At 40.1% G+C, this 24,598-nt stretch overlaps 6 protein-coding genes; 4 read left to right on the top strand and 2 right to left on the bottom strand.

The window, feature by feature from the left end:
* Positions 1-8,809: 8,809 nt before the first annotated feature.
* Positions 8,810-10,709, top strand: FFUJ_02498 (probable aspartate kinase; the record flags this gene model as incomplete). XM_023574236.1 has 6 exons in its annotated part: positions 8,810-8,899; positions 8,976-8,995; positions 9,096-9,176; positions 9,260-9,587; positions 9,642-10,560; positions 10,612-10,709. 6 exons carry the CDS (start codon positions 8,810-8,812, stop codon positions 10,707-10,709), a joined length of 1,536 nt encoding a protein of 511 aa, XP_023427628.1.
* Positions 10,710-11,624: 915 nt separating this feature from the next.
* FFUJ_02497 (related to Sls2 protein) lies at positions 11,625-14,386 on the top strand (the record flags this gene model as incomplete). XM_023574235.1 has 2 exons in its annotated part: positions 11,625-11,655; positions 11,712-14,386. 2 exons carry the CDS (start codon positions 11,625-11,627, stop codon positions 14,384-14,386), a joined length of 2,706 nt encoding a protein of 901 aa, XP_023427627.1.
* A 155-nt stretch (positions 14,387-14,541) lies between these two features.
* FFUJ_02496 (probable cyclin-dependent ser/thr protein kinase KIN28) lies at positions 14,542-15,976 on the bottom strand (the record flags this gene model as incomplete). XM_023574234.1 has 3 exons in its annotated part: positions 14,542-14,637; positions 14,750-15,705; positions 15,754-15,976. 3 exons carry the CDS (start codon positions 15,974-15,976, stop codon positions 14,542-14,544), a joined length of 1,275 nt encoding a protein of 424 aa, XP_023427626.1.
* A 1,130-nt stretch (positions 15,977-17,106) lies between these two features.
* On the top strand, positions 17,107-18,267 carry FFUJ_02495 (uncharacterized protein; the record flags this gene model as incomplete). XM_023574233.1 has 4 exons in its annotated part: positions 17,107-17,433; positions 17,487-17,615; positions 17,670-17,786; positions 17,839-18,267. 4 exons carry the CDS (start codon positions 17,107-17,109, stop codon positions 18,265-18,267), a joined length of 1,002 nt encoding a protein of 333 aa, XP_023427625.1.
* Positions 18,268-19,590: 1,323 nt separating this feature from the next.
* Positions 19,591-20,546, top strand: FFUJ_02494 (related to FK506 suppressor Sfk1; the record flags this gene model as incomplete). XM_023574232.1 has 3 exons in its annotated part: positions 19,591-19,620; positions 19,672-20,119; positions 20,173-20,546. The coding sequence occupies 3 exons, from the start codon at positions 19,591-19,593 to the stop codon at positions 20,544-20,546; spliced, it is 852 nt and encodes a 283-aa protein (XP_023427624.1).
* Positions 20,547-21,209: 663 nt separating this feature from the next.
* On the bottom strand, positions 21,210-23,520 carry FFUJ_02493 (uncharacterized protein; the record flags this gene model as incomplete). XM_023574231.1 has 3 exons in its annotated part: positions 21,210-21,886; positions 21,941-23,416; positions 23,490-23,520. The coding sequence occupies 3 exons, from the start codon at positions 23,518-23,520 to the stop codon at positions 21,210-21,212; spliced, it is 2,184 nt and encodes a 727-aa protein (XP_023427623.1).
* Between the last annotated feature and the right edge of the window lie 1,078 nt (positions 23,521-24,598).

Genomic DNA, 24,598 nt, shown 5'->3' with positions numbered 1-24,598 from the left:
AGTTTAATAATAACCTTAATTTAGAGGTATAGCTATAGAGAGGTAGCTATACTAGCAGGCAGCCGCTAAAGTAGTTATATTAATAGAGGAATTAGCTAAATTAAGGATTTACTTTTAAATTAAATTAAATTATTTATAGAAGTTAAAAAAATTTTAAATTTTTTATATATCTTAATTTAGGTATAATTAACTTATTTTTAAAATTTTAAAAAAATTAAAGCTATTTACACATTTTTATAGCATATAATAAAAAAATGCAGCTTTTAACTAATCTTATAGGTCAGTAGGTTAGTCACTTATGTCAGATTGGGAGAATGAAATAATTACTTATATTTAGGTAAAACCTTAGTAAGATGCCAGAAGTTAAGGGATTTAAATATAGAATTTCCCTTATTCTAGAAGAAAGATAATATATAAGCTTTCTAATAATTAAGAGTCTTATTTATAAGAAAAACTACTATAAGTATAACTAAGAAAGAAAGCCTAATACTTATTAAAGATATTTAAAATAATAACTAATTAGATAATTAGGCTTAAATCTAGCAATAAGTAAATTAGCTAATATAAGGCCCTAAAGGTTAAATTAAAAAATAAGGATCTATAGGTCTATATTAACCTAATAGTATTTAATAAGCCTACCCTTAAGGTAATTATACCTATACCTCCTAATATATTAGTAGTAAAATAGTAAAGCACTATAGCCACTAGAGTGGTAATTACTATAGAAGCATTATTTTTATTAATATAAGAGACAGCTATATAGAAAGTTAATCTCCTTATTATTAAACTAGATAGAAATTATATTAAATATAAAATATAGACTTAATAAATACTATATCTTATAGAGAAAGATTACTAAATAGTTATTATAATAAAGGCAATATATAAGATATATTTAAAGAACTATAAGGACTTAAAGAAAAGGATATCTATTATTTAAAATTAAGTGCTAAATATAGTAAATAAAGGGATTATAAGGCATTATTTTTTAGAAAATAATACTTTAGTAAAATAGGTTTAGTCTCTCTATAATAAGTTCTTCTTAATATAAATAAAGCAGAAGCAGGAGGCTTATTAAGTATATAGAAAAGTCTTAGTAAAACCTATATATTATAAATATATAACCTATAAAGGAGCAAGTAACTGGCTTAAGTAATAAAAGACCTTAATTAATAAAGCCTAAAATATAGGCCTATAAGAGGCTAAAGAGGTAAATTAGTAATTTCCTAATCTTATTATAGCTTTAAGGTTAACCTTACTAAAGTTATAAGTAAATACCTATAGTATTACCTAAATAAATTATATTTAGTTTAATACCCTATCTATTAGTATAGTAATAGCAGATATTTAGCTAGCACTAGCATTATAGCCAGATATATAAAGAGCTAAAGTAAGCTATAAAGCCTTTCTAGTTAAATAAGGGAAAGAGGCTAAAGAAGACTAAAATACCTTAAGGAAGCCTAGGTAAAAGGAGTAAAAAGGAAAGAAGCATTCTTGCTAAGGACCTAATAAAGATAAAGCAAAAAGATATAAAGTATATAGATTAAGGTATACCTTATTAAACTGCTTTTATACTTTCCCTAAAAAGGCCTATATTAGGTTTAAACCAGTATAGGCTTTTACCAATTAGATATAAAAAAAGATAGAAGAAAATAAAAAAGGTATAGCTAATTAAATTAAAAAGCTAAAACTAAAAGGATTAGCCTAATTATATTTAGTTAGCTTTACTTAATTAAATATAGGCCTAATAGTAACTAACTATTACCCTTTAAATAAAAGTATATTATTAAATTTAGGAGTAACTATATATATATTTAGGGATATAAAGTAAATAAAGAACCTTAAGGCAGTAGCCCTTAAGGACTTCTTTTAGTTAAAAGTAATATAGATCTTAATAAAGGGATATAGTAAAGTATAAATTAAACTTAAGTTAAGTAATAGTATGCTAAAAATACTATAACTCTATAATATAGCCTTATACACTATATTAACTATAAACCTAATATTATTTACTAAATTAAAAAAATAAGAAATTTAATAGAATATAAGCTTAAAAAATAATTATTTATAGCATTTAAATAGAAATAAACTTAATAAGGTCTTAAAGATTAAAGGGCAATAAGTGCTTAAATATAAGTATTTTCCCTAAGACTTAAAACTAATATAAGCTAGATTAGCAGTAAATATACTTCCTATCCCTCTAAAATGGCATATATATATAATATAGACTAAAAGAAAGCCATTAAGAGGTAATACTATAATATAATACTTAAGGTTAGGCCACTTAGGGCTAGAGGCTCTCTAATACCTAGCCATATCTATAAGAGAAATATAGATAAAGTTAGAGATTCTAATAGAAATATAGTAAATAACTATAATTAACTATAATATATATAAAGTAGTAAAAGCTTGCTAACTAGTATACTATACTCCTTAAGAGTTAGTTTAAATTATAAGTTTAAGAGATTAAATAGCTATAGACTTCTACCCTATATTATTAGGATATATAGGCTATAGTTTAGTATAGATATTTATAGATAGAGTATTAGGGTTTACTTAAAACTATTATATAATTAATTAGATAATCCTTACTATCCTTTTAGCGCTAAAAGGCTTTTTAAATATAATAAAAGTATAGTACTTTAAGAAAGTAAAGGTAATTAAATATAATAATAAGATTATAATAACCTATCTATAAGTATATATTAAGATAGTTTAGTAAGGAATATAATATAAACTATCTGCTTTAAATATATAGGCTTAAAATAGTAGTATAGAAAGAGTAGCTATAGTTATTATCTAGAAAAGCAAGGCAATAAAGGTAGGTATAAAAATTCTAAAATACCTTTAGCCTAAATTAATAAAGGCAGCTACCTATCTCTATAACTATATGCTATCAGTTTAGAGATAGTATAAATTACTATATAAAATATTCTACTTAAAGTATATAGTTAAGTAGTTAGTAAAACTAGATCTATTATACCTTAAAGTATATAGATATAAAGTATTTATATTAATAAAGGATATATAACTGTAATGTAATAGATTATATTATTAAACCCCTAAAGGGTAAATTAAATACCTAGTAGGATATATATTAAGTAATTCCTATAGGATTTAGAATCTATTAAATAAAGAGGTATTTTTAATGTAGGATATTACCTTTAATAAATATTAGTACTTTAATAGAAATATAGTAACCCTTTAAGATAACCTATAGGCTAAAGACCTAGCGGTAATAGAGAAATGAATTAAAGAATTAATCTTACTTTAATAAACTTAGCCTAATTTATAGTAGATATATTTAGTAAATAAAGAACTAGATAAAATTACTAATAAAAATATAGAATTTATAAGCCTTAAAGCTAATAACTTAATAAAGATAGATAAGGAATTAAAACTATATACCTAGTTTAGATTTAAGCTATTATTAATACCTCTAGAATTACCTTTATTAGGTTTTTTTTATATAATAGAAAATAACCTAAAGGTAAAGAGAGGTAGTAAGCCAGTAAGTAAAACCTTTATTAAAATATAAGTAAGAAATTATATTCTATTTAATATAGTATTTCTAGTAGAGATATTATAATATAAAATATATATAGATATCTAATAGAAGACTTAAGGTTATAAGAGTTAAGAGAGTCTAGCTAACTTTAAGAACTTACTAGAGGAAGGGAGCTTACTTTAGCCTTTAAACCAATTTAATGCAGGAAAGCAAGAGGCCTAAAGGGATAGGATAAGCTCTATATTAAATAAGGAAAAGAGGCCTTATATTAGTATATATTAAAAGCTCTTAAAGAGGCTCCCTAGCTTATATATTAATATAAAGAGTTATTTATATTAGGATATAATCTAGAAGGCAGAAGAAGCTTATTTAAAAAGCTATAAACTCTCTTAATTATAAATAGAAGTAGCTAAGATTACAGTAAAGGGTTACTAAATACTTAAATATTATTAGGTATATATCTATAAGTTAGATAAATATAGAAGATTCCTAAAAATTAAGGCAAGATTAGTAGTCTAGAGAGATTAATAGGCAAAAGATAGTTAAGATATATATATAGCTATACTGGCCAGAATATCTTTTAGGGTTTTAATGGCAATTATAACCAGATTTAACTATAAGATACTTTAGTATAATATAGTTAATATATTTATATAATTAATATTAAATAAAGATATATATATAGAAATGCCAATAGGTTACTAAAAACCTAGCGTAATCCTTAAGCTATAAAAGGCATTATATAGACTTTAAAAGTTACCTCTCTTATAGTAAAAACACTTTAAGAAAGGTCTATTATATATAGGATTTCGCTAAGTACTTAATAAGGACTGTTATTAGGTTTAAGGCAATATAGTATTTTTCTTTTATATAGATAACTATATCCTTTACTACCTAAAGGAATAAAAAAAAAAGGTAAAAGATTTAATAAAGAAGTTATAAGAGATATATTATATTAAAGGAGGCAAGACCCTATAATGGTTTTTAGGCATTAAGGTTATAAGAGATAGACTAAACTATTACCTATAGCTCTTTTAAGTTATATATATTAATAAAATGCAATAATTACTTCTAGATCCCCTATTAAGATATAAAGCAGTTATCCTAATAGTATAAGAAGAGTTATTACTATATATTAAATTATTAAGCCTAAAAAGTATAAATAATTACTAATAGAAAGTAAATACTATTATATATACTGCAGTAATAACTTGCCTAAATGTTACCTTTATAGCTAGCCAATTAGTAAGATTTAACTAAAATCTAAAACTATAATATTATAAAGTAGCAAACAGAGCATTATAGTATCTTACCTAAACTAAAGACTTAGCCCTTTAATTTAAAAGTAATAATAACTTTTTAGTTAATAGGTTATTAATAGCCTTAAATATAAGCTTTATTAATAACTTAGTAAACTATTAAAGCTTATAGGCCTTTACTATATAATTATTTAGAGAAGTAATAAGCTAGTAAGTAAATAAGTAAGATACTATAACTATATTTACTATTAAGGTAGAATTACTTGCCCTATTATAAGTAGCTAAAGAGGCTATCTTTATAAGCCAGCTTATATCCTTATTATAAGTCAATCTAAAAGATAAGATCCCTTAATAAGGCCCTACTAAGCCACTAAAGGTAACTATTTAATATAATAACTTATAAACTATTTAATTAGTTAAAGAGGAATTAATTAAGCTATATATAAAGCTATAATATATATAAATCTATAACTATTAGCTAAGATAAGAAGTAGTAAATAAGATAGTAGATATAATATATACCCTATTAACTTAGCTAATAGCTAATAGCCTAACTAAAAACCTTATTAATAAGAAATTTTAAAATTTTCTTAAGTAATTAAGGCTTATTAAGATTATAGCAATTAAATAGTAAATAGAAATTATTTTAGATTAGGTTATATAATAGAATAAATACCTAAAAGATTTAGTTTAAATTTATTACCTTTAAAAAACCACTAAAATACAGAAAGGGTAAAGCCCTAGTAAATACTTATATAACTAATGCCAACTATATAATAAAGACTAAAGAACTAAAAAACCCTAGCTAAATTACTTAAGGGTATAAGAAGGCTTAGCGGCGCCTTAGTAATAAGCAGGAGTAAACTGGCTAGAATAACTAATAGAAGTAATGCCAATAAAAGTAACTAAAATATTAAAAATAGGGTTATTTAAATACTTATTAAGTAGAGTATAAAGAGCTAGCTTAGCTTTAAATATAAATAAAAGTTTATTATAGGTCCCCTTGCCCTTAATAGGGATATTTTTATAGGTATCTAAATAAAGGATTGCTAAATAAAGGCAGATTGTAGTAAAGATATTATAGGTATAGAGAGGCATTATAAAGGTAACCTAAATAGATACTTCCTTAAAAATAAGTTTAATACTACCTTAGAAATAGGTTAGCTAAGAAGTTAGAGAAGCCTTAATAAAAAATATATAGAAATAAGGCATTAAAGTGCCTAAAGGTCCTAAAGGGATATAATATCTTAAGACTAAATTATAGTAGCTAAAGTGCTGTTACTATTAAAGGCAGGGTTATATATATAGTTAGTAATTACTTACTAAGCTATACTGCAAGACTTAATTATAGTATAGGCCTACTAGACTTAAGTAAGATTAAGTTCTTTATTAATAAAATAATTTTAAAGGCACTTAATTGCTAGGTAATAAGCCTAAACTGCACTAAAGTATTTATAAAAAACCAGTAAAATATTAGTAAAGACTTAATAATTAAGGTAAAGAAATATATATAGAGCTATATTTCTTTTAGTTATTAATATAAAAAATATAACACTTTAGTAAAGGGCTAGTATAGTATTAAAAAGAGAGATTACAGTAAATATTATAGATATAATAAAAATATAGGATTTTACTAAAAGATTAATTAATTAACTAAACCTTTAGATTATAAATAAACTCTTAAAAAATATTTATATAAAAGTTAATATAAAATATAGTAATAAAATTATTAAAAATTATAACTAAAGAATTTTAAAGATAAGTAAATAAAATATTAATAAGAGCTTATTAAAAATTAATAATTTTAGTAAGATAAAAAAATATAAATATTAAAATTTAGTTACTAAAATAATATAAGTATAAATTACCTTATAATAGTTTACTAATATCTTGCTAAAGTAATATAATATAATACTTAAATCTTTAAGACTAGTATATTACTATTAGAATTATTATATACTAAAGAGGGATATTAGATTAAGAGAATAAAATAATTACTTATATTTAGGTAAAACCTTGGCAAGATACTAGAAGTTAAGGGATTTAAATATAGAATTTCCCCTCTTTTAGAAGAAAGATAATACACAAGCTTTCTAATAACTTAAAGCTATATAACCTAGCTGTAAGGGATTTCTAACCTTTTTACTAATTTTATTAGCTATACTAAAAGCTTTATATCTTTAACCTTATAACAGAATTAAGATATTACATTTTTAATAGAATAAAAGCCCTTATAGGAAAACAAACTTATGTATCTTATTCTATAAGTTAAACTTACTATTTTATATTATTTTTAGATTAATTTATAGACTTTTAAGCACTATATATCTAGACTTTAAATAAAAAAGTCTTTCTTTTATCCTTTTATTTAAATTATTATAAAAGACTGTATATATACTGTCTCTAAGCAGCTAGTTAAAAAAGGTCTCTATTTCTCCCTTATTTACTCTCTCTAGAAACCTTTATTATATATCCTATATTACTGATTATATATTATCTATATTAATAGGTCTTTAACTTTTCTCCTGATTTATTATTAGCTTAAAGACTGCCTTTTTAATTAACCCTATTTATAGATCTATATACTAGTAAGGTCTTTATATATACTATAGTAACTAAAAGTCTCTAAAGCTGTTAGTTATTAGGTATAAAGGATAACTTAATAGTAAGGAAATTAATTAAAAAGTTTAAAATAATAATAAAGTAGGAATTATTATAACTTTATAGAAAGGTAAAGGCAATAGCTAATTAAGTAAGTGCTACTATATAGCTTTATAAGTAAATAGCTAACTATAGAATATTAGGTCTTTATCTATTTAAGAGTTTATTTAAGACTTTTTTATATTATTATAGAAGAATAATAAGCCTAAAGTATTAATAACCTTAAGAGCTATAAGTCTGACTTCCTATATACTATTAAATGCCTGCTAATATAGATCTATCTTTTAAAGCCTATTCTGCTTAATAGTAGCAGCCCTGATTTTATATTTCTTTACCTATTAATTTTAGTTATTATTAGTTATAATAATAATACCTAGCTTATAGTTATAGCCTATACTGCTTATCTCTTTTATTATTATAAGAAATGCCTTTTAATTTCTTAGCAGTTTATTAAGCTTATAATTAACCTTTATTTAGTTAAAAACGTTTAAAGGATATTATTTAGTAAGCTTATAGTTAATCTTAGTGTAAATAGTCTTTAGTAGTTAGGTCTTTTTATTTTTTAGCTTTTTAACTACCTTCTTTATATTATAGCTCTTAAGGAGATACTTTATTTAGTCTTTAGTCTATTATGCCTTTAAGCTAGGATTTTATATATTACTTTAAAGAGCTTTTTATATTGCTCTCTTAGATATATTTTATTATATTATTAGATATTAAGTAGAAAGAAATTAATTTAATATAGGCTGACTTAATGGCACTTTAATCTTTTCTTTAGCCTTACTTTTACTTATAGTTAAGATCTCTTCTTTAAACTAGGCTAGCAAGGCTATAGGTTACTATAATAAAATAGGCATCTTTATAAGTTCTTAATTATATAAGACTATAATAATATTACTAACTTTAAATAATTTCTAATAGTTATATTGCCTAGTTTCTTCCCTATTAACTGCCTTCTTTATTAATTAAGCCCCTAAGACTGACTAGGGCTAGTACAGCAGGTTATATATAACCCGGTATAACAGCTCTTTTGTGCAAGTGGCGAAGTCACCTGGACCGTATTGAAGGTGCCCGTTCGTATCGATTGGATCAGGGCCTATACCACCATTTTCGTATCTCTTCACCTTGAGGGTACTGATTCAGGAATTCCGGAGGTGGTTCGGCGCTTGTCCGTGGGTACAGTGCCTCAATAAAAGATCGGCCGGTACCTTATTAGTGCCTCAATCGAGCTCAATTTTTTTTCTCCCCTCGTCGTTACTCAGCCGGAAAAAAAGGAACTCCACCACCATTACTCTCTGAATCAGCCTTAGTTTTGGGGGATCCACGTTTCAGAGACTCGAATCTTTGACATCTGGTTTTGAACATCGAAGAGAAAGCAAACATGGGAAGCCTCTCGCATTGTAATTCGCCGTCTCTCGGCTGGGTCGTTCAAAAATTCGGCGGCACAAGCGTGGGCAAGTTTCCGGACAAGGTTTGTTGACCCCCGTTGAGCTTCGGAGAGGCATTATTCTGTGGTTTTTATACACATGGCTAACTAGGACGTGCAGATTGCTACAGATATTGTCAGGTATGATGTTTCCCTGAAGATGTTTGGATGTGGAAAAGAAAGAGAAAGAGAGAAATGGCTTGAAAATGTCTTTTATGACTGTAACTGACCCCGCCAATAGAGCCAGCTTGTCTCAAAACAGAGTCATCGTCGTTTGCTCTGCTAGAAGCACGGGCAAGAAAGCTGAAGGAACCACTAGTCGGTACGTCTATGCTCTGGTATTTTCATAAACAGAGACTGTCTATAACGTCAATTGGCATGATCGGAATACTAATGGCGCAATAGACTACTCGCCGTCTATGGCAAGCTCCGAGGTGTCGGCGCCGCCATGTGCGTCGATGAGGAGCAGCAGAACGAATTGGTTGAGCAAGCTCGTGGATTGATGCTTGATATCTGCAACGATCACGTCTTTGCTGCTGAGGCTTATATCCAAGATCCTTCTATACGTGGAAAACTCATTCAGACAATCAAGGATGAGTGTCAAGAGCTGGTCGAGTATATCGTCGCTGCGAAGCGATTTAACCTTGAGATCAACTCAAGAGCAAAGGATCGTGTTATCAGCTTCGGTGAGAAATTGAGCTGCCGTTTTATGGCGGCTCTTTTGCAGGATAAGGTGAGTAATACGCTGTTGACTTATATCTATGAGTTTCACACTAACATGAACCAGGGCGTCGAGTCTGAATATGTCGACCTCTGCGATTCATTCCACTATGATGCTAGCGAGAGACTCGACGACAAGTTCTACCGCACTGCTTCAGAGGCTTTTACCCGCAAGATCGCCGCCTGTGAGAGCCGCGTCCCTGTCGTTACCGGTTTCTTTGGCAACGTTCCTGGCAGTCTCATCGATGGTGACATCGGCCGTGGCTACACTGATCTTTGTGCGGCCCTCTGTGCTGTAGGCGTCAAGGCTGAGGAACTCCAGGTCTGGAAGGAGGTTGATGGTATCTTTTCAGCCGATCCCTCCAAGGTGCCCACCGCACGCCTACTCTCGTCTATCACACCCTCCGAAGCAGCTGAGTTGACATTCTATGGCTCAGAGGTTATCCACCACCTCACTATGGACCAAGTGATCCGTGCTGAACCGCCGATCCCTATTCGCATCAAGAATGTCAAGAACCCTCGCGGCAATGGCACTATTGTCGTTCCTGACCGCATCCTCTCGGCCAGCCATCAACTTACACGGGACTCTCCCAAGCCTCAGGTAGAACACAAGAAGCCGAAGCGACCTACAGCCGTCACCATCAAGGACCACATCAGCGTGATCAATGTGCATTCGAATAAGAGATCGATTTCGCACGGGTTCTTCGCTCGCGTCTTTTCTATCCTGGACACTTACTCCATCTCGGTCGATCTTATCTCTACTTCTGAAGTTCACGTCTCTATGGCTATTCACTCGAGCAGTCAGCAGGTCGAGGCTTTTGGTAAAGCCACCAAAGAGCTTGCTGAGTGTGGTGATGTGAGCGTGCTCAATGACATGGCTATTCTGAGCTTGGTTGGTGCTGAGATGAAGAACATGGTCGGTATTGCAGGCCGCATGTTTTCTACTCTGGGAGAACACAATGTCAACCTCGAAATGATCTCACAAGGTATGCATGATTCTCATCTTTAAAGAGAAGTCCACTAACGAAGTTGAACAGGTGCCAGTGAGATCAACATCTCTTGCGTGATAAGTGCACGGGATGCTACTCGGGCTATGAATGTGTTGCACACACATCTCTTCACATTCCTTGAGTGAACGACATGTAGGAGCATGATATATATGGCATTCGCATGCAATGGGAGTTGGTAGGGGTATCCTTACGGACTTGAGTTTTTGTATAGGCAACTCGTTCTGCAATGTGTTTGACCATGTTGTTCAAAGGTGTTTTTGGAGTTTTACTGGTAAAAAAAAATTGGGTTAGAGTTGGCATGATGGATGTGTAGCATTGAAAGGGCAATAGATTTATATCAACTATTGTTTTAGAAGGGAATTTCAACGATAACTCTCATGGATAGACTATTAGGGGCGAAATTAAAAAAGAGGCTGTTAGTAGGTAAGTTTACTTACGCAGTATGAACAAATTTGCATTAAATATTTTGGTTCAAGACATCACACGAAATAGCTACAACTTTAAGAAATATCCTTGTTTCTGGAGGTACAGGGTAAGCTCGGATACCACCTCCAACTTCATCGTTGATGCGGGGCACATGTGGGTGGACTGCAACTCCCCCCCTGTCAGAGCTAACCAGCAGCTTCCATTCGCAAGATGTAACATGACCCAGTCCAACAACTTCCTTTTCTTACAACTAACTCATTGTGAGTTATAAACATCACTAAAATCACCAAGAGACGCAAACTACGACCGACCCAACAACCCCGAAGCTCGAGTAGTCTTCCAATGTCGGTATCGCTATAGGTGGAGAGTCCCGCTGCCATATGCTAGACCAGATCATCTAAATGACCGGATTGGAGGACGCCCCATGGCATCGCAGAGGAAACAATCGTTGAACAGCGACCACGAGGAGACAATTTACCTAGAGGGTATCTCCAAACACGAGACAATATAGAAACGACCGAAATCGCGATAGATATACCTCTCCAATCATGTATAGGTCCAAAACGGGTGCTGCCAATCGTGGCAGCATCCTTAGCACTCTGAAGGCGGCTGAGATGCTCGACACGAAAGCCAGTCTTCCAGCGGGTATGCAAGATACCAGGTTCGCGATACCGAGCGCCTCCGACTAACATGACATCCAGAGATACTGGTGACGATCCTCGATTATTTGCCAGTCGCCGATCAGCTGCGCTTTGCCCGCGCATCACACCGCATGCGAGATATGGTTTACGATGACACTAGATGGGTCTCGAGATTAAAGAGCATGGATTGTTGGGACGAAGTCGAGGCTCGTCGTCGATTCGAGGACGCAGTGCGACGAAGACGAGAAAGTGCAAATGCAGCTGCAAAACAAGCCAAAGGGCTTGCAAGCCCCACGCAATCTACAGGAACAACACTATTCGATGCCTCATTAGAGGAGGCCAAGAACCGCGCCGTGGCAGATATTCGTGATGGTTTCGAGACGATGGCGGTGGGGGCTTCAACAAACCCCGCCGAAGACCCGGCAGCATATCTGGATGTCTTCAAAAAAGCAAGGAGCATTCGGGGTGGCGCGAGGCATGAGTATGGCAAGATATACGGCGCCTTGGCTCCCTTCTACTTTGATTTGGTGAAGGCAAGGTCGCATGCGGACCCTATCGTCTTCCAAGCGTTTCGCGACCCAGAGAAACAAGCGCAAATGCTCGCAAATCTTAAGAGATTCGCTCATAGCGATTGGTCAACTGGATGCCAGGAGCGAGAGGAGAAGCTCTCATCAATGATGGGGATCTTTGAGAGTGCTGTCCTACGGGAGTTTGAGCAAGGATACGAATTCTGGGACGTTGACGGACGAATGCATCGCTACGCACATGTCCTGCACACACTTGATGGCGCCACTGGAGGGATAGATCTCTTTGTGCATAAGCACCCTATTTTCAACGATGATGAGTTATTGGTGGTAAACGCGATGGACTGTCTCAACCAAGCGACACAGGACGAAAGCATCATACTCGAACCTTCACGGCTGTTCTTCGAAAAGTTGCTGGCCAAAGTCAATGAGCAGGCCTCAGTGATGCAACGCATCTTTCCTAATCCTGAACATGTATTCTGGATATTTGTGGAAAAGGTCAGGGAGGATATTATCATGGAGTATTCAACACCACTGTTCGACGAAGCGCATGAACGTAGTATGGAGGCTTATTTGAAAGCCGTGTCGGGCGTTTTTGAGCAGACGATGCTTTTCTTTCAGTCTCTTACACCCCCTGAAGGGTCCAAGCGGGATGTCAAAGAGATGGCAAAGGAGCTTTCACTGCGCGTCTTCGAGCCGCATTTAGACTTATACCTCCAAGCTGAGCTAGACTTCTTCACAAATCATGCTGACACAGAAGTGGCAAGCTGGGAGAAGAAGCTTTCTGAACAAGACTCGTCCCTGGAGTCGTTCTATATGTCGAACATCAATCGCTCAGCCGACAAGAAGGACTTTTTGAGCTCTTTCAAGAAGGTCGTTATGATGCCTGTTACTGTGCTACCCAGCTTTCCGATGGGATCTCCTTTCGCAACTAGCAAACCCGCATCATCGAGGCCTACATCAACAGTGTCAAAGGAGCTGAATGGCTCTGGGACACTTACACCGCAGCCCTCGCGACCTGAGACGCCCAGTCTGGCACTTGATGGCCAGAGGACGCCATTGCCTGCCCAGGCACCAACGGATGAGCTGGCAGCCAAGGCTGCAATCATGGCGTCGAAGCTTGAAGGTATCAAGTCGCTTTTTAGCATTGAGGTGGCGCTCAACCTGGTGCACGCTGCCAAAACCAGCCTGGGACGTGCTTCAGTTTTCATTAGTCTTGGTGGACAAGCTGGTGGAGAAGCTCGAGAGCAGTGTGCGACCATATTCGTGGTGTTACTGCGTATCTTGGGGCAGAAGCATGTCAAGACGGGCTTTGATATGGCTGTCGACCATCTGTCGCACTATAACCCGCGAGAGGTTAACGATCATAACAAAGCGGGCGTGGCACCGCTCGTCACTTTCATCGAGCTGGTCAACGTCGGCGACCTTATCTCACAGATGATTGACGTTTTCTATGAGCAGCAACTTGCCACCCCGAAAATTGCTGACCGCAACGATTTCTTGGACCCAGCGGGTCTGGCTAAGAAGAAGTTTGAGCAAATGCTCGACGAGAGTGTTGCGGCCGGCCTAAACAAGGGTATCGATGTCCTGATGGACGAGGTTGAGTATCTTCAGGGCACAACCCAACCACCTACAGATTACAACCCAATTGATCCCTCAACGGCTACATCGTCCTCTGCATTTGGATCTGGATTTGGTGGCAGCTCTAGCACCGTCGAGAAGCCTGCTGTGCCTGCTGCAGAGCCTGATATTGGCCCCACAGCCACAGCAAAGCGCATTGTAGAGCTTGTCTCATCACACACAAAAATGCTTGTCGGTACAACAGATAAGTCGATGCTTGATGTGTTCAACGGCGAGGTTGGCCTTCGTCTTTTCACAGCGATCTGCAAACACCTCAAGCGACAACGTATCAGTACCGAGGGCGCGATTACTCTCATTGCTGATATGAATATCTATTATGAGTATATTCGAACGTTGCGTAACCCTGATCTGCTCGCATACTTTGCTGCTCTTCGTGAGCTTAGCCAGATTTTCTTGATTGACCCGCGACATGCGCGTGAGATGGCCACAGTTATCGCAGATGGCGATCGCTTTGGTGGCATTTTTCGAGCTGAAGAAGTCTACGAGTATGCGCAGAGAAGGGCGGATTGGTATCAAGTCCGAAAAAGTGTCGAGAGAGCAATGTATGGGCTTGAGTGTGTGCTTATGTGAGTAAATAGAATAGAACTTGGGTGATTGGATATACTTACGAAATCGAAATGTCAATATCACGAAGATATGCTGAGAGCGAGCGCTTGGCTATGAGATATATATGGATGGGTTCAAATTTATGATGAAAAAGAGATCTGAGTATCTAATAAAATGTCCTATTTTGAGCAAGCTATGTCCTTTGCGACTTTGTCGCGTATTCGTCTCCTTATTCTGTATATATCCGAACGCCCAAGAATGCTCACCCGAATTACCTGTCATATGTTCATTAAAGTCTTCTCTCTACGTCCCGTCTCTCCATATCTATTTCATGCCGCCAAAATCAAGCTTGCGTGCGACTTTGGAACCCCTGTCATCGTCAATTACGCCTGGTCTTCGCTTTAGATCAGCGCCCATCTTGTCATCAGCCCCTGCGCCACCCTTTCGAGGCAAATCTTGCTTGCGGGTAGGCTTAGGCTCAGAATGCCACCAAGGATGCTCAAGCATACCACGGGCAGTGATGCGCTTCTTGGGGTCGAGAATAAGTGTCTTCATTAGCAGGTCCACACCGTCGGAACCAACAGTACCGAAGCGCATCTCATACCAGTCCTTACCACGGACCGGGTGTTGTCCAGGAACAGCATAGCCAGGAAGTTTAGTGACACCAGGCCAGTTATCATCGGTGGGCGTACCGACAAGTTCGCAGACCAGTCGAACTTGGTCAAGGTCTGTGTTACCGGGAAGATAAGGCGCACGCATAATGAGTTCAGCGAACACAGTGCCAACAGACCAGACATCAACAGCACCGCTGTAGTGCTTCGCGTCGAAGAGAAGCTCAGGCGGTCGGTACCAGCGAGTGATTACGCGTGAGGACATGAGTTGATGAGGATCGGCGAAGCTTCGCGCAAGACCAAAATCAGCAAGCTTGACTTCACCATCATCAGCGATCAACAAGTTGTTTGGCTTGATATCACGATGGAGAACAAAATTCTCGTGGCAGAACCAAACGGCACGGGTGAGCATGCCCATCCATGTCTTGATGTCAGCGGCACCGTAGCGCACGGATTCGGTATCGCGAATAAGCATTTCTAGATCGCCACGGGGAAGGTACTCGAGGACGAGGTTGAGGTTCTGATCTTTTGACGAGAATACGGAAAGGAGAGAGATGATGTTTGGGTGGGAGAGCTCCTGGAGGTGCTTCAATTCGCGGACGGCATCGGGGGCCATGCCCTCATCGTATTCCTTCTGGACCTTGATCTTCTTGATGGCGACGAGAGTGGTGGGCTTGGAGCGCAAGTGGCCTAGGAAGACAACGGCGTATGTACCCTCACCGAGCTTCTTGCCTAGGCATTGTTAGATCAACGCTTGAGATGTTCAACGCTGTAGCATACCCTTGACGTATTTGCGCTTCTCCTCATCGTTCATCTGCTCTGCAAGATCGAGAGTCGTGGGAATACTCGTCGGCGCAGGCGCTGAAGTGACAGGAGGCATAGGTGTTCCATTGGAAGAAGATGTTTGCGAAGTAACGTTCTTTAGAGGCGAAGAGATTGCGCGCCCGAAGCTTTGCGGCTGCGTCGCTTCAACGGTGTGCGTTACGACTGGTGAGAGCGCCATGTTTGATGTTGATGGTTAACAAAGATGGTTGTGGATAGTGATTGAGGAGCTGGAACGGCCAGCGGAATGGCGTTGTGAGGCCTATTTGTGTGCTCGAGGTTTTTCGAGGAGAGATAATTAATAATGAGTGACTGAATGTTGATATGACCAGTTGGTCTGACTCGAGCGTTGAGGTTTATGGAAGTTGAATTAAGCTGAGTAGACCGTGGAGATGTTAGGAAGCTTGTTAAAGAGCTTATCGTTATCGCCAATTCGAGATCGGAGCATCGGAACTTATCACGCCGATAAGCTCCTTGCCCGTCCTTCCAATTCTAGAGATTTGAGGTACAGAGTACATACTCCCATCTTTCGACTTAGACCATCCAAGAACATCACTTCTCTCTCCTTTCCTTACCTTACCTACCTACATTGGGTATTATCAAATTGTATGTTCTTGAAACGAAAGAAACGCGAATATCCAGGCTTTTAGCCACCCTAATTGACTTTGCGTGATGCACACAGCAACCGGCGGTATTATTCTTGCCTTACAGCCTCATTGAAAGCATAATGGTCGTATTCAGTGCTTTCTGCTGTAGCAAAGATGCTCATCACCTGTGGAAACGAGGAAACCATGGTGCCTTCAAGTGAAAAGGGCACGAGGGTGCTACAGTAACGGTGTTGTGCCTCGGCGGTTTTGGCCTTCCTTTGACTGTCCGCGAATACGGTTATACGGACGCCTCGTGAGGGGCATGTTTCGAGCACCAGATCTCTGAAGCAACCTTTCATAATACGTGAAAGTGATGAGTATGAGGCTTCGAGAATCGTGGGAAGGTGGTAGTTTTGAGCTGATGGTATGGCATATCTTGCCTGCAATTGCTCGTATATACCATAGAGTTGACTTTTCACCGGTTGCCAGCATGACTGCCCGTCTGATGGCTGAAGAGTTCATCATCGTGGCTTGGGGATCATCAGCCGATGATTCTTTGAAATCAGAAGAGTCTCTGGCATGAGACGGTAAACACGAGCTATAATGGTTATTTAAGACTGCTTCGATTCTTGATCTGTTCTGTCTTTCTCGGTGTCGTTCTTCACTTTCGTTACAGCCCCTGAACACTACTTCCACTCTTTGTGATCTGTTGCACGCTTAAAACATGAGACTGTCTCTACCTTTCATTGCGCTCTGCGCAGCACCGGCCGTTATTGGTTTTGTTATCCCATTGGGGATCAACCATAAGGACCACGATCACCATGATCCCGACCTGGTCAAGCACCACCACAAGCACCACGATCATAAGCACAAGCATCTTCATCCCCATGAGCATATCCACGTCACCAAGCACAAGCATCCCGAAAAGCCTTGCCCTATCCTCACTGAGGAGAAGACCTGCAAGCTCTTTCACTATGCCACCAAGGACGTTGAGGAGCTCATTCATGCTGCGCAGACCTATGACTGTGGCAATGAGGCGGAGTGCTGGCATGTGAGTTGCTCTCTTGAATCCAAAACTTTGATATGACTAACACGAAACGAAAGAAAATTGTTCACAAGATCTACAGCCTTGAGTATGGGCTAGATGCCTTTGACAAGTACGTGGACAGCACCACTCTCAAGAGATGCTTGACCTGTGGAAACGACTCTCCTGTCGTTGGCTGCTTCCTTCACGTAAGCTATACGAAAAAAGACTCTTCAGGGGTTACTGTGCTAATACGACTCTAGTATGCCGATGCTCTGATCCGCCTTCTGAAGCTCCTGCGGCACCAAACCAAGACTCTTGATGGAGAGGTTGAACGACCCGTCCTCACTGCCATCAACAGTCTTCGTGTTTCCAATTATGTGAGTTGCCCTTGATATGAGGAAAACTAAGACACAAACTGACTTTGAATAGGCGTTGGTCTATGAGATCGGTCGCCGTATTGAGTGCAAGAAGAGCCTCAAGATCATCATGTCCAAGCAGGGAGCCAACGATGGCACCACCAAGGGCAGTGTCCAGGCTGCCTTTGCGAAGTTCCCTTACACTCCCCTGATCACAGGCGAGAAATTCGAGAACGGAGTCGCGCTGGACAAGACCGATGGCAAGGGTGACTCCGAGGGAGACGGAGAGAATAAGCACAAGAAGGTGCACAAGCACTACCACAACCATCACCACGGGCACAAGCATGGGCACAAGCACGGTCACGGACATGGCCACCTCCACGAACACGGTCACCTCCACGGACATAAGCACGGGCACAAGCACGAGAATGAGCATCACGATGAGCACAAGCACGAGGATAAGGATCCTGAGCACGAGCATGAGTATGATCATCACCACTAGGATCCCCACGATCCCCCACGATGAGGTTAGTGTCAATGATGGAGGTCCTGAACTTCTGAAAAGAGCCGTGACTAACAGTGAGTCCAGTAACTATGACAGACATAACAAACTCGAACGCCGCTGGAGACACTGTTGTAATTATGTAACATGGTGCTATGACTACTGTGGACGACCATATCGATGCTGCGTGTATTGAGGAACAAAACATGGGCGGGAGAATGAAGAGTTGATTTGATTAATAATAAAACTGAATTTGTGCGCGTGTTGAAGTTGAGGATGTTACTCGTTGAGAGTGATTGGATATACTCGAGTAAGGGTCGAGGTTGCAATATAAGGGCCCTGCTTCAGCTCATGATTCATGCAAGGATTAGGAAGCTTAGACTTATAGTGAGGCCCCCCCCCCTTGAATCTTTAGTGTCTCCACTGAACGACGTCGTCGGCTGAGGCTTGTTTTTGGCAGTCACAGACTAAGTTTTGGTAAGCGAAGAATGTGATGTAATCAATGTAAATAAACAAAAGGGGATGATGTCATTCGATTATAAACTCCATTCATTCTATGGTACTCTCTGTCCCTCTCTCTCCAGCAGCTGAAGAACACTAACCCAATTACCCATTCGCATTAGTTAGTTACCTAGTGATTCTTCTTCTTCCCCTTCTACGCCACTGCAAGCATTCGCTGCATGGTTTGACTGCCGCGTAACCCCCCTGTAAACGCCGCGTCAATGCCAAGTCATTAAAGAGTTACCACAGCCATTCTTGGCTCTTTTCCGCTGTAACAAGGCTGATGACGAGTGATGAGCACCGCCATAAAAAAAAACGGGCTGCCGAAAAAACATCCCGGACTTTAGGAACCGCGGACACGTCCGAGGACCCGAGAGATCTTCGGCCGTGGAGTATTTAGCGGTGATCTCAAGTACTAGGTAGCTAGACTATAAAAGTTCCCGGCCGAGAAGGAGGGAGAATTGTAAAAAAGCTTGGAATTACCAAGATCGAAAAACCCTGGAGTTGCAATACGTAACGCAGACCCATAATATACCGAATAATTCCCAGCCCAAACCCAAGCATCCATAATACGGGAATATAATTAATACCCTACCCCTTGTCTCGTTTTCCATTTTCCCTCTCTTTTCGTATTTGTTCCATCTATTTCATTTTTACTTTGTCCCTGCCAAGCAAATTTTAGGTCAGGTGCTGCTGTCACTGCCTTATTTGGGTCGACTCTTAAGAGTTGCCCGCCCGTATCACCAGTTTTGCGAACACCAAGTCTACGGTAACATCATCACATCTCATTATAGAGTCACCACATAAAATTAAAACTACACAATGGCTGTAAAAGGCATATTTTCATACTGGGTATGTTTACTTGAACCTTTCAAGAGGGTATATACCAACTAACATGATCAGTGGTTTCCAGTTATTTCAGGCCTTGTCTGGCTCGGAATGCTTCTCGGTCTGCTCCTCGAATGGCAAGTCAATCAACACGGCCGTCGATATCCCACCCAATCGATTCACTCCGACATCGCCTACATCTCCAACGTCGGCGCCGACCGTCTCCAGCCTCTCTTCATCGTCGGCTGCGTCTTGACCTCCATCTTTCTCGATGCTGCGTTCTTGTCTGAGCGATGGCTGCGACATCGGGGCCGTCTCGTGCCCAACACGACCCTCATGGAGAAGGTCCTCAGCGGCCTCTCTATAGCCTTTGCGACCGTTGGAACCGTGGGACTTATCTGTCTTTCTATCTTCAAGACTGGCAAGTATAGCAGACTGCACAACACGTTTTTGGCGCTCTTTATTGGAGGCTATTTGTTCTCGGCTGTCTGCATCTGCTGGGAGTACCAACGCCTTGGAATCAGTGAGTCTCTACATCCATCTTCAACCGTTGCCTACTAACTAACAAACCTCTAGACTACCGCGAGCATCGTGTCCTTCGCATGTCTTTCTGGGTGAAGCTCACCTTTATCCTGCTAGAGGTCGCCCTTATCATCGCCTTTGGCGTGTGCAGCCTCGTCAAGAAGCGAAACCCCGCCGCGATCCTCGAATGGGTCATATCCTTCATCTTCACATTCTACGCCCTCTCCTTCGTCATCGACCTCTATCCTGCCGTTCGCACAAAGAGCCCTGACGCAAGGTTCCAAAAGTCCAATTACATGCCTTCTGCCCTCTCTGATTCGAGGAGCCCCAGTCACGGGTCACGCAGTAACTTGGATGCACCCGCAAACGGTCACCACGATGTCGAGATGGCGCAGAACAGTAACCGTGTGCCTCCTAGAGACTTCTAGACAGGCCGCAAAAAGCACACTTATGCTCAACCCATTACAGCACATCAAACTAGACTCAACGTTTGTAATGCTCTACATACGAAATTTCATGTTCTATGGAATAATGTCGGAATGATTCCCCCTTTCTTCCCTTCTTTGCATGGCGTTTGGATCGAGCGAGAATTGGCTCGTTTACGGGACTGTATTGCATGGCTTATATCGTGTTGTTGTACATGAACTATCTGATAGATGAACTTGCAGAGGAACTGCCTCGTGTATATTGATTAGATATAACTTAAACATATCAACATAATGATTCACATTTTGAGTAACATTCGGCATCCTTCGTGCTTTGTGTGGTTATTGCTGTGTATTGCCAAATACTATCCTGCTTTGTCTCGTGACTATATCTGGATCAATGTCTAATCGTCATATTCATCCGAGTGTTCCGTACATGTACCGCGTCATAGCTCCAACAAAGGACATTGAGTTTAATAAACCACTAGTGAGACGATCCTTTCAGCTTCCCCATTTGCTATAATCCGGCAGTTAAAAAACCAATGATGCTTTATTATTACAGATACACAGCAATCCATTCTTGCGCCAGGCATAATCCAAACCAATCCCATCATTTCACCTTCCTTCATGAAACTCTCCAAACTCCCGCCCTGGAACGATACTGGCTTAATTGTCCATCATCTCTCTAAATCTTGAATCTCGTGAAGGACTCTGGCTCTTCCTTCCAGCAGGATCTTTAATTGCTGGGGGAGGAGTAATAGCTGGAACTGCCTCGTCGTCACTGAGACTGCTCACAGGGCTGATGCCGCGCGAATCATGTAGTACATCCCGGTCGTGGTCGCTTGACTCAGCGTTTGCGCTGCGACCGGCAAGAGCGACATCTCGCATGCTCGTAGCCCGGTTGTCCAGACTTGTTGAACTTTCATTTGCGTCTGTATCCCGGAGAGCAGCTCCGCCAATGAAACTGCTTCTCTTGACACCTTGGCTTTCACGATCCTTCTCTCCAAGAGATTTGCCTCGTGAAAACCGGTTCTTGATCCATCCCTTGACCTTGGAAGTTGGTGATGCAGCATCGCTGAGCTTTCTGCGGCCCCTTTCCGTCGTCGCAGCTTCTGTATCGATCGCGGTTGGGGCAATAGGCTCACTAGACTCATTTGGCGCAACAACAGGGGGTGATACAACCTCTTCGCTTCTTGTGCTCGCGCCATCATCGATAGCTTCTTCGCCTGATGCAGCTGTGTTACCACTGGTTCGTTGCTTCTCTTCCTTGGCCTGGCGTCGCTCTTCAGCTCGCGCCGCCTTCTCCTCCGCCTTCTTGGCCTTGTACTCCTGCTTCTCTTGGTCTATGAAATGAATTAGTCAGGCACCGCGTAAATGAATGTTCGCTGTTGACATACCTTTGAGCTTCTTGGTGATTTCTTTAATTTCGCGGTCGCGAGCCTTTTGCTTCTCCTGCTCAGCCTTTCTTGCTTCCTCTTCCATCTTGAGTGTAGCAAGTCGCTCGCGCTCAACTTCAGCCTTTTCGTTAATGTCATCCAGAAGGGGCTGCATTCTTTTGGCTGCGATCGCGTCTATATCGTGAGGATCCATGAACCTGCCACCTCCGATGTCGATTTTGCCTTTGTTTGCGTTCCGGGTCTCGTGGCTAGCACTCGCCAACTGGTGAGCCTTGAGCTCCCACTCACTCATAAGAGTTGGGTTGACCTTGCCAGTTTCATGATAAACCTTCTCATCCATACCTTGCAGTCTGGCCTTGACATTACGTTGTGCCGCAGCAAGAAGTGCGTTACGGTCATCCTGTCGTTTCTTCTGATCAACCTCTGAAAGCTTGTTGGAGAAGAGTGACATCTGCTGTCGTATTCTTTCGGATTGTTGTCTATCATCGAGATCACCGTCGCTAGAGGAGCGACGACGCAGCTTGGATGTCAATGTAAACCGCCTTTTAGGTGAAGATTCGTTTCCATAGTAAGATTGGTAGTCTCTATTCTTCTGGTGTTCTTGTTCAAGCTTCGCCAGTCGTTCTTGGGCTTGTTTGTATGCAGCGTCCTGGAGATTAATATATGGTTTGGGCTGTGGCGCATCGGAGCCTTGCCCATGCGTTTCCTTGGCTTCGTCGATAATCTTTTGTTGATGCGAATACATCTTTCGGGCCATCGCAACCGCCGAAGCATGGAGTTGCTCATTGTTTTGACGTTCATCTACCTCCGGTTTAACTGGCGGATTGGACGTGAACATGTTGCGAGTCATGGTAGTCAATGGTACTGCACCGGCGTTTTCTGTTGCCGGCTTGGCCCTAAGGCTTGCTTTGTGAGCAAGTGCAGCTCCGTTGAGCGCATCGGGTCGAGTGTTAGTCTTGGGGGATGATAATGGAGCATGAGAGTCTGGTGCTGATGGCGTTGATTTAGCTCGTCGTCTAGTTGTTGACATAGCACCTTTGGCTGCGGCCAGAGACTTTTGTCCTTGCAGCGACGTATCAGATGCTCTTGGGTCAGGCTGTCGCATTGAATTGGCTCGATTCGTGTTGAATGCTTGAGTGGCAGCAGAATTTCCCCATCCTTCGTGTGACCTGCGCTGGCTTGGGGATTGGTTCAAGGCAGCATTAGCAGAGCCAACAGCTAGAAGTGCGGCTTTGTGGCCAGCAGAGTTGGTTGTTGGTTCCCATGCTGGAGCCATCTTGTAATCCTTGGCTAAAGCGGCAGCGGCGGATGCTGATGAGGTTTTGTCAGGTTTCCAAAGCTCGATGGGTTTTTGATTAGACCATCCAAGTGAAGCAGCGGCACTTGCAGCAGCACCGTCAGGACGAAGGCCAGCAGATGGATAGCTAGGAAGATCTCTAGGATCTGCGTATTTGAGCCGACCTGAATTATTGGCAACTATGTATATGTCAGAAAAGACCTGGGCCATGCGTGGGTGGATGACGAATATCGCTGGGATACCGGTACATACCTGTGGCCGCTGCCGGCTGTGACTGGATCATGGTTGGCTGCTGGGATGTGCTGGTGGGCATCGGTATAGGTAAGGACGTTAGAAGGTGCTGGCTTAGCCCTTCGTGTTGGAAGCCTCGAAAGGGTGAGACTTCACTGGAGTACGATGCGAGGAAGTAGATTGGTCGCGATGGTCCCGGTGTGGTGATAAGCTCTCAACAGAGCCAAGGACCTTGTTACAATGGTTTTTTTTTATGGATTTCCAAGGCTCTTGGCGGTTGTAATGTTGTATGCAGTTGATATTAATTGACAGTTCCTATGTCGAACATGGATATGCCGGGTGCTCGTCTTGAGGTGGAATTGCTTCAACGGTGGAGACGAATGGGCTATCTCTTTGCAGGGAATATCGACATAGGTGAGATAAATGCTGAGTGACGACACTGTATAGAGGTAGGATTCGCGTAGGTATTTGTCGAGTATTTGGTGTTGTCTCTCAACCGTGAGGAAACAGAAGGGAATGAATGGAGTAAAATATGGGTAAAAGCAAGATTTATTCACTAAGATGATGATGATGATGATGCTATCAGAGGAGACCCTCCCATCGTCTTCGTGGCGCCCTCCCTCAAATGTCGTCGTTCTTTCGTTGGCCCCGAGACAAGACGGACGGTGCGGTGCTTGCCTTCCTTACCTCTTTCCTTCACATGGGATGCATACGTCAGGGTCGTTGCCGTAGCTCTTTCCCTTCCCGGACCTGCGATGCGCTACCCCAGATAGTGCTAGTTGTGACGTCACTCGGCCCTTGGCGATGATCTCAGGTGCAGACGCTAGTGGCTAGTGTTAGCCAGAAGGAGCACAGTATCCAGGTTGTCTCATGATATTCAGCTTTGATTGTTGGTTCTTCGGTATGGGAACTCCGTCTACTTGGGAGCTGAATACAGTGGAGGTTCACTAAATACGGCTCTCTCCAGGCATTCCCTGTCTTGTCTTGTCTTGTCACCGTTATCACGTAGCGGGCATTTAATGGCTTATCTTCAGCTTTCTCACGTTCCTCCTGTCTCTCCACTACCTACTATGTAGCGACTGTAACACTGCCACAACACACCACACCGCTATCAATTCGCACTGTATCTT

The sequence above is a fragment of the Fusarium fujikuroi genome, chromosome FFUJ_chr03, assembly GCF_900079805.1.
Source record: "Fusarium fujikuroi IMI 58289 draft genome, chromosome FFUJ_chr03".
Lineage (NCBI taxonomy): Eukaryota > Fungi > Ascomycota > Sordariomycetes > Hypocreales > Nectriaceae > Fusarium > Fusarium fujikuroi.
Note: the sequence above shows the minus strand (reverse complement) of the source record. Positions and strands in the feature narration are given on the sequence as shown.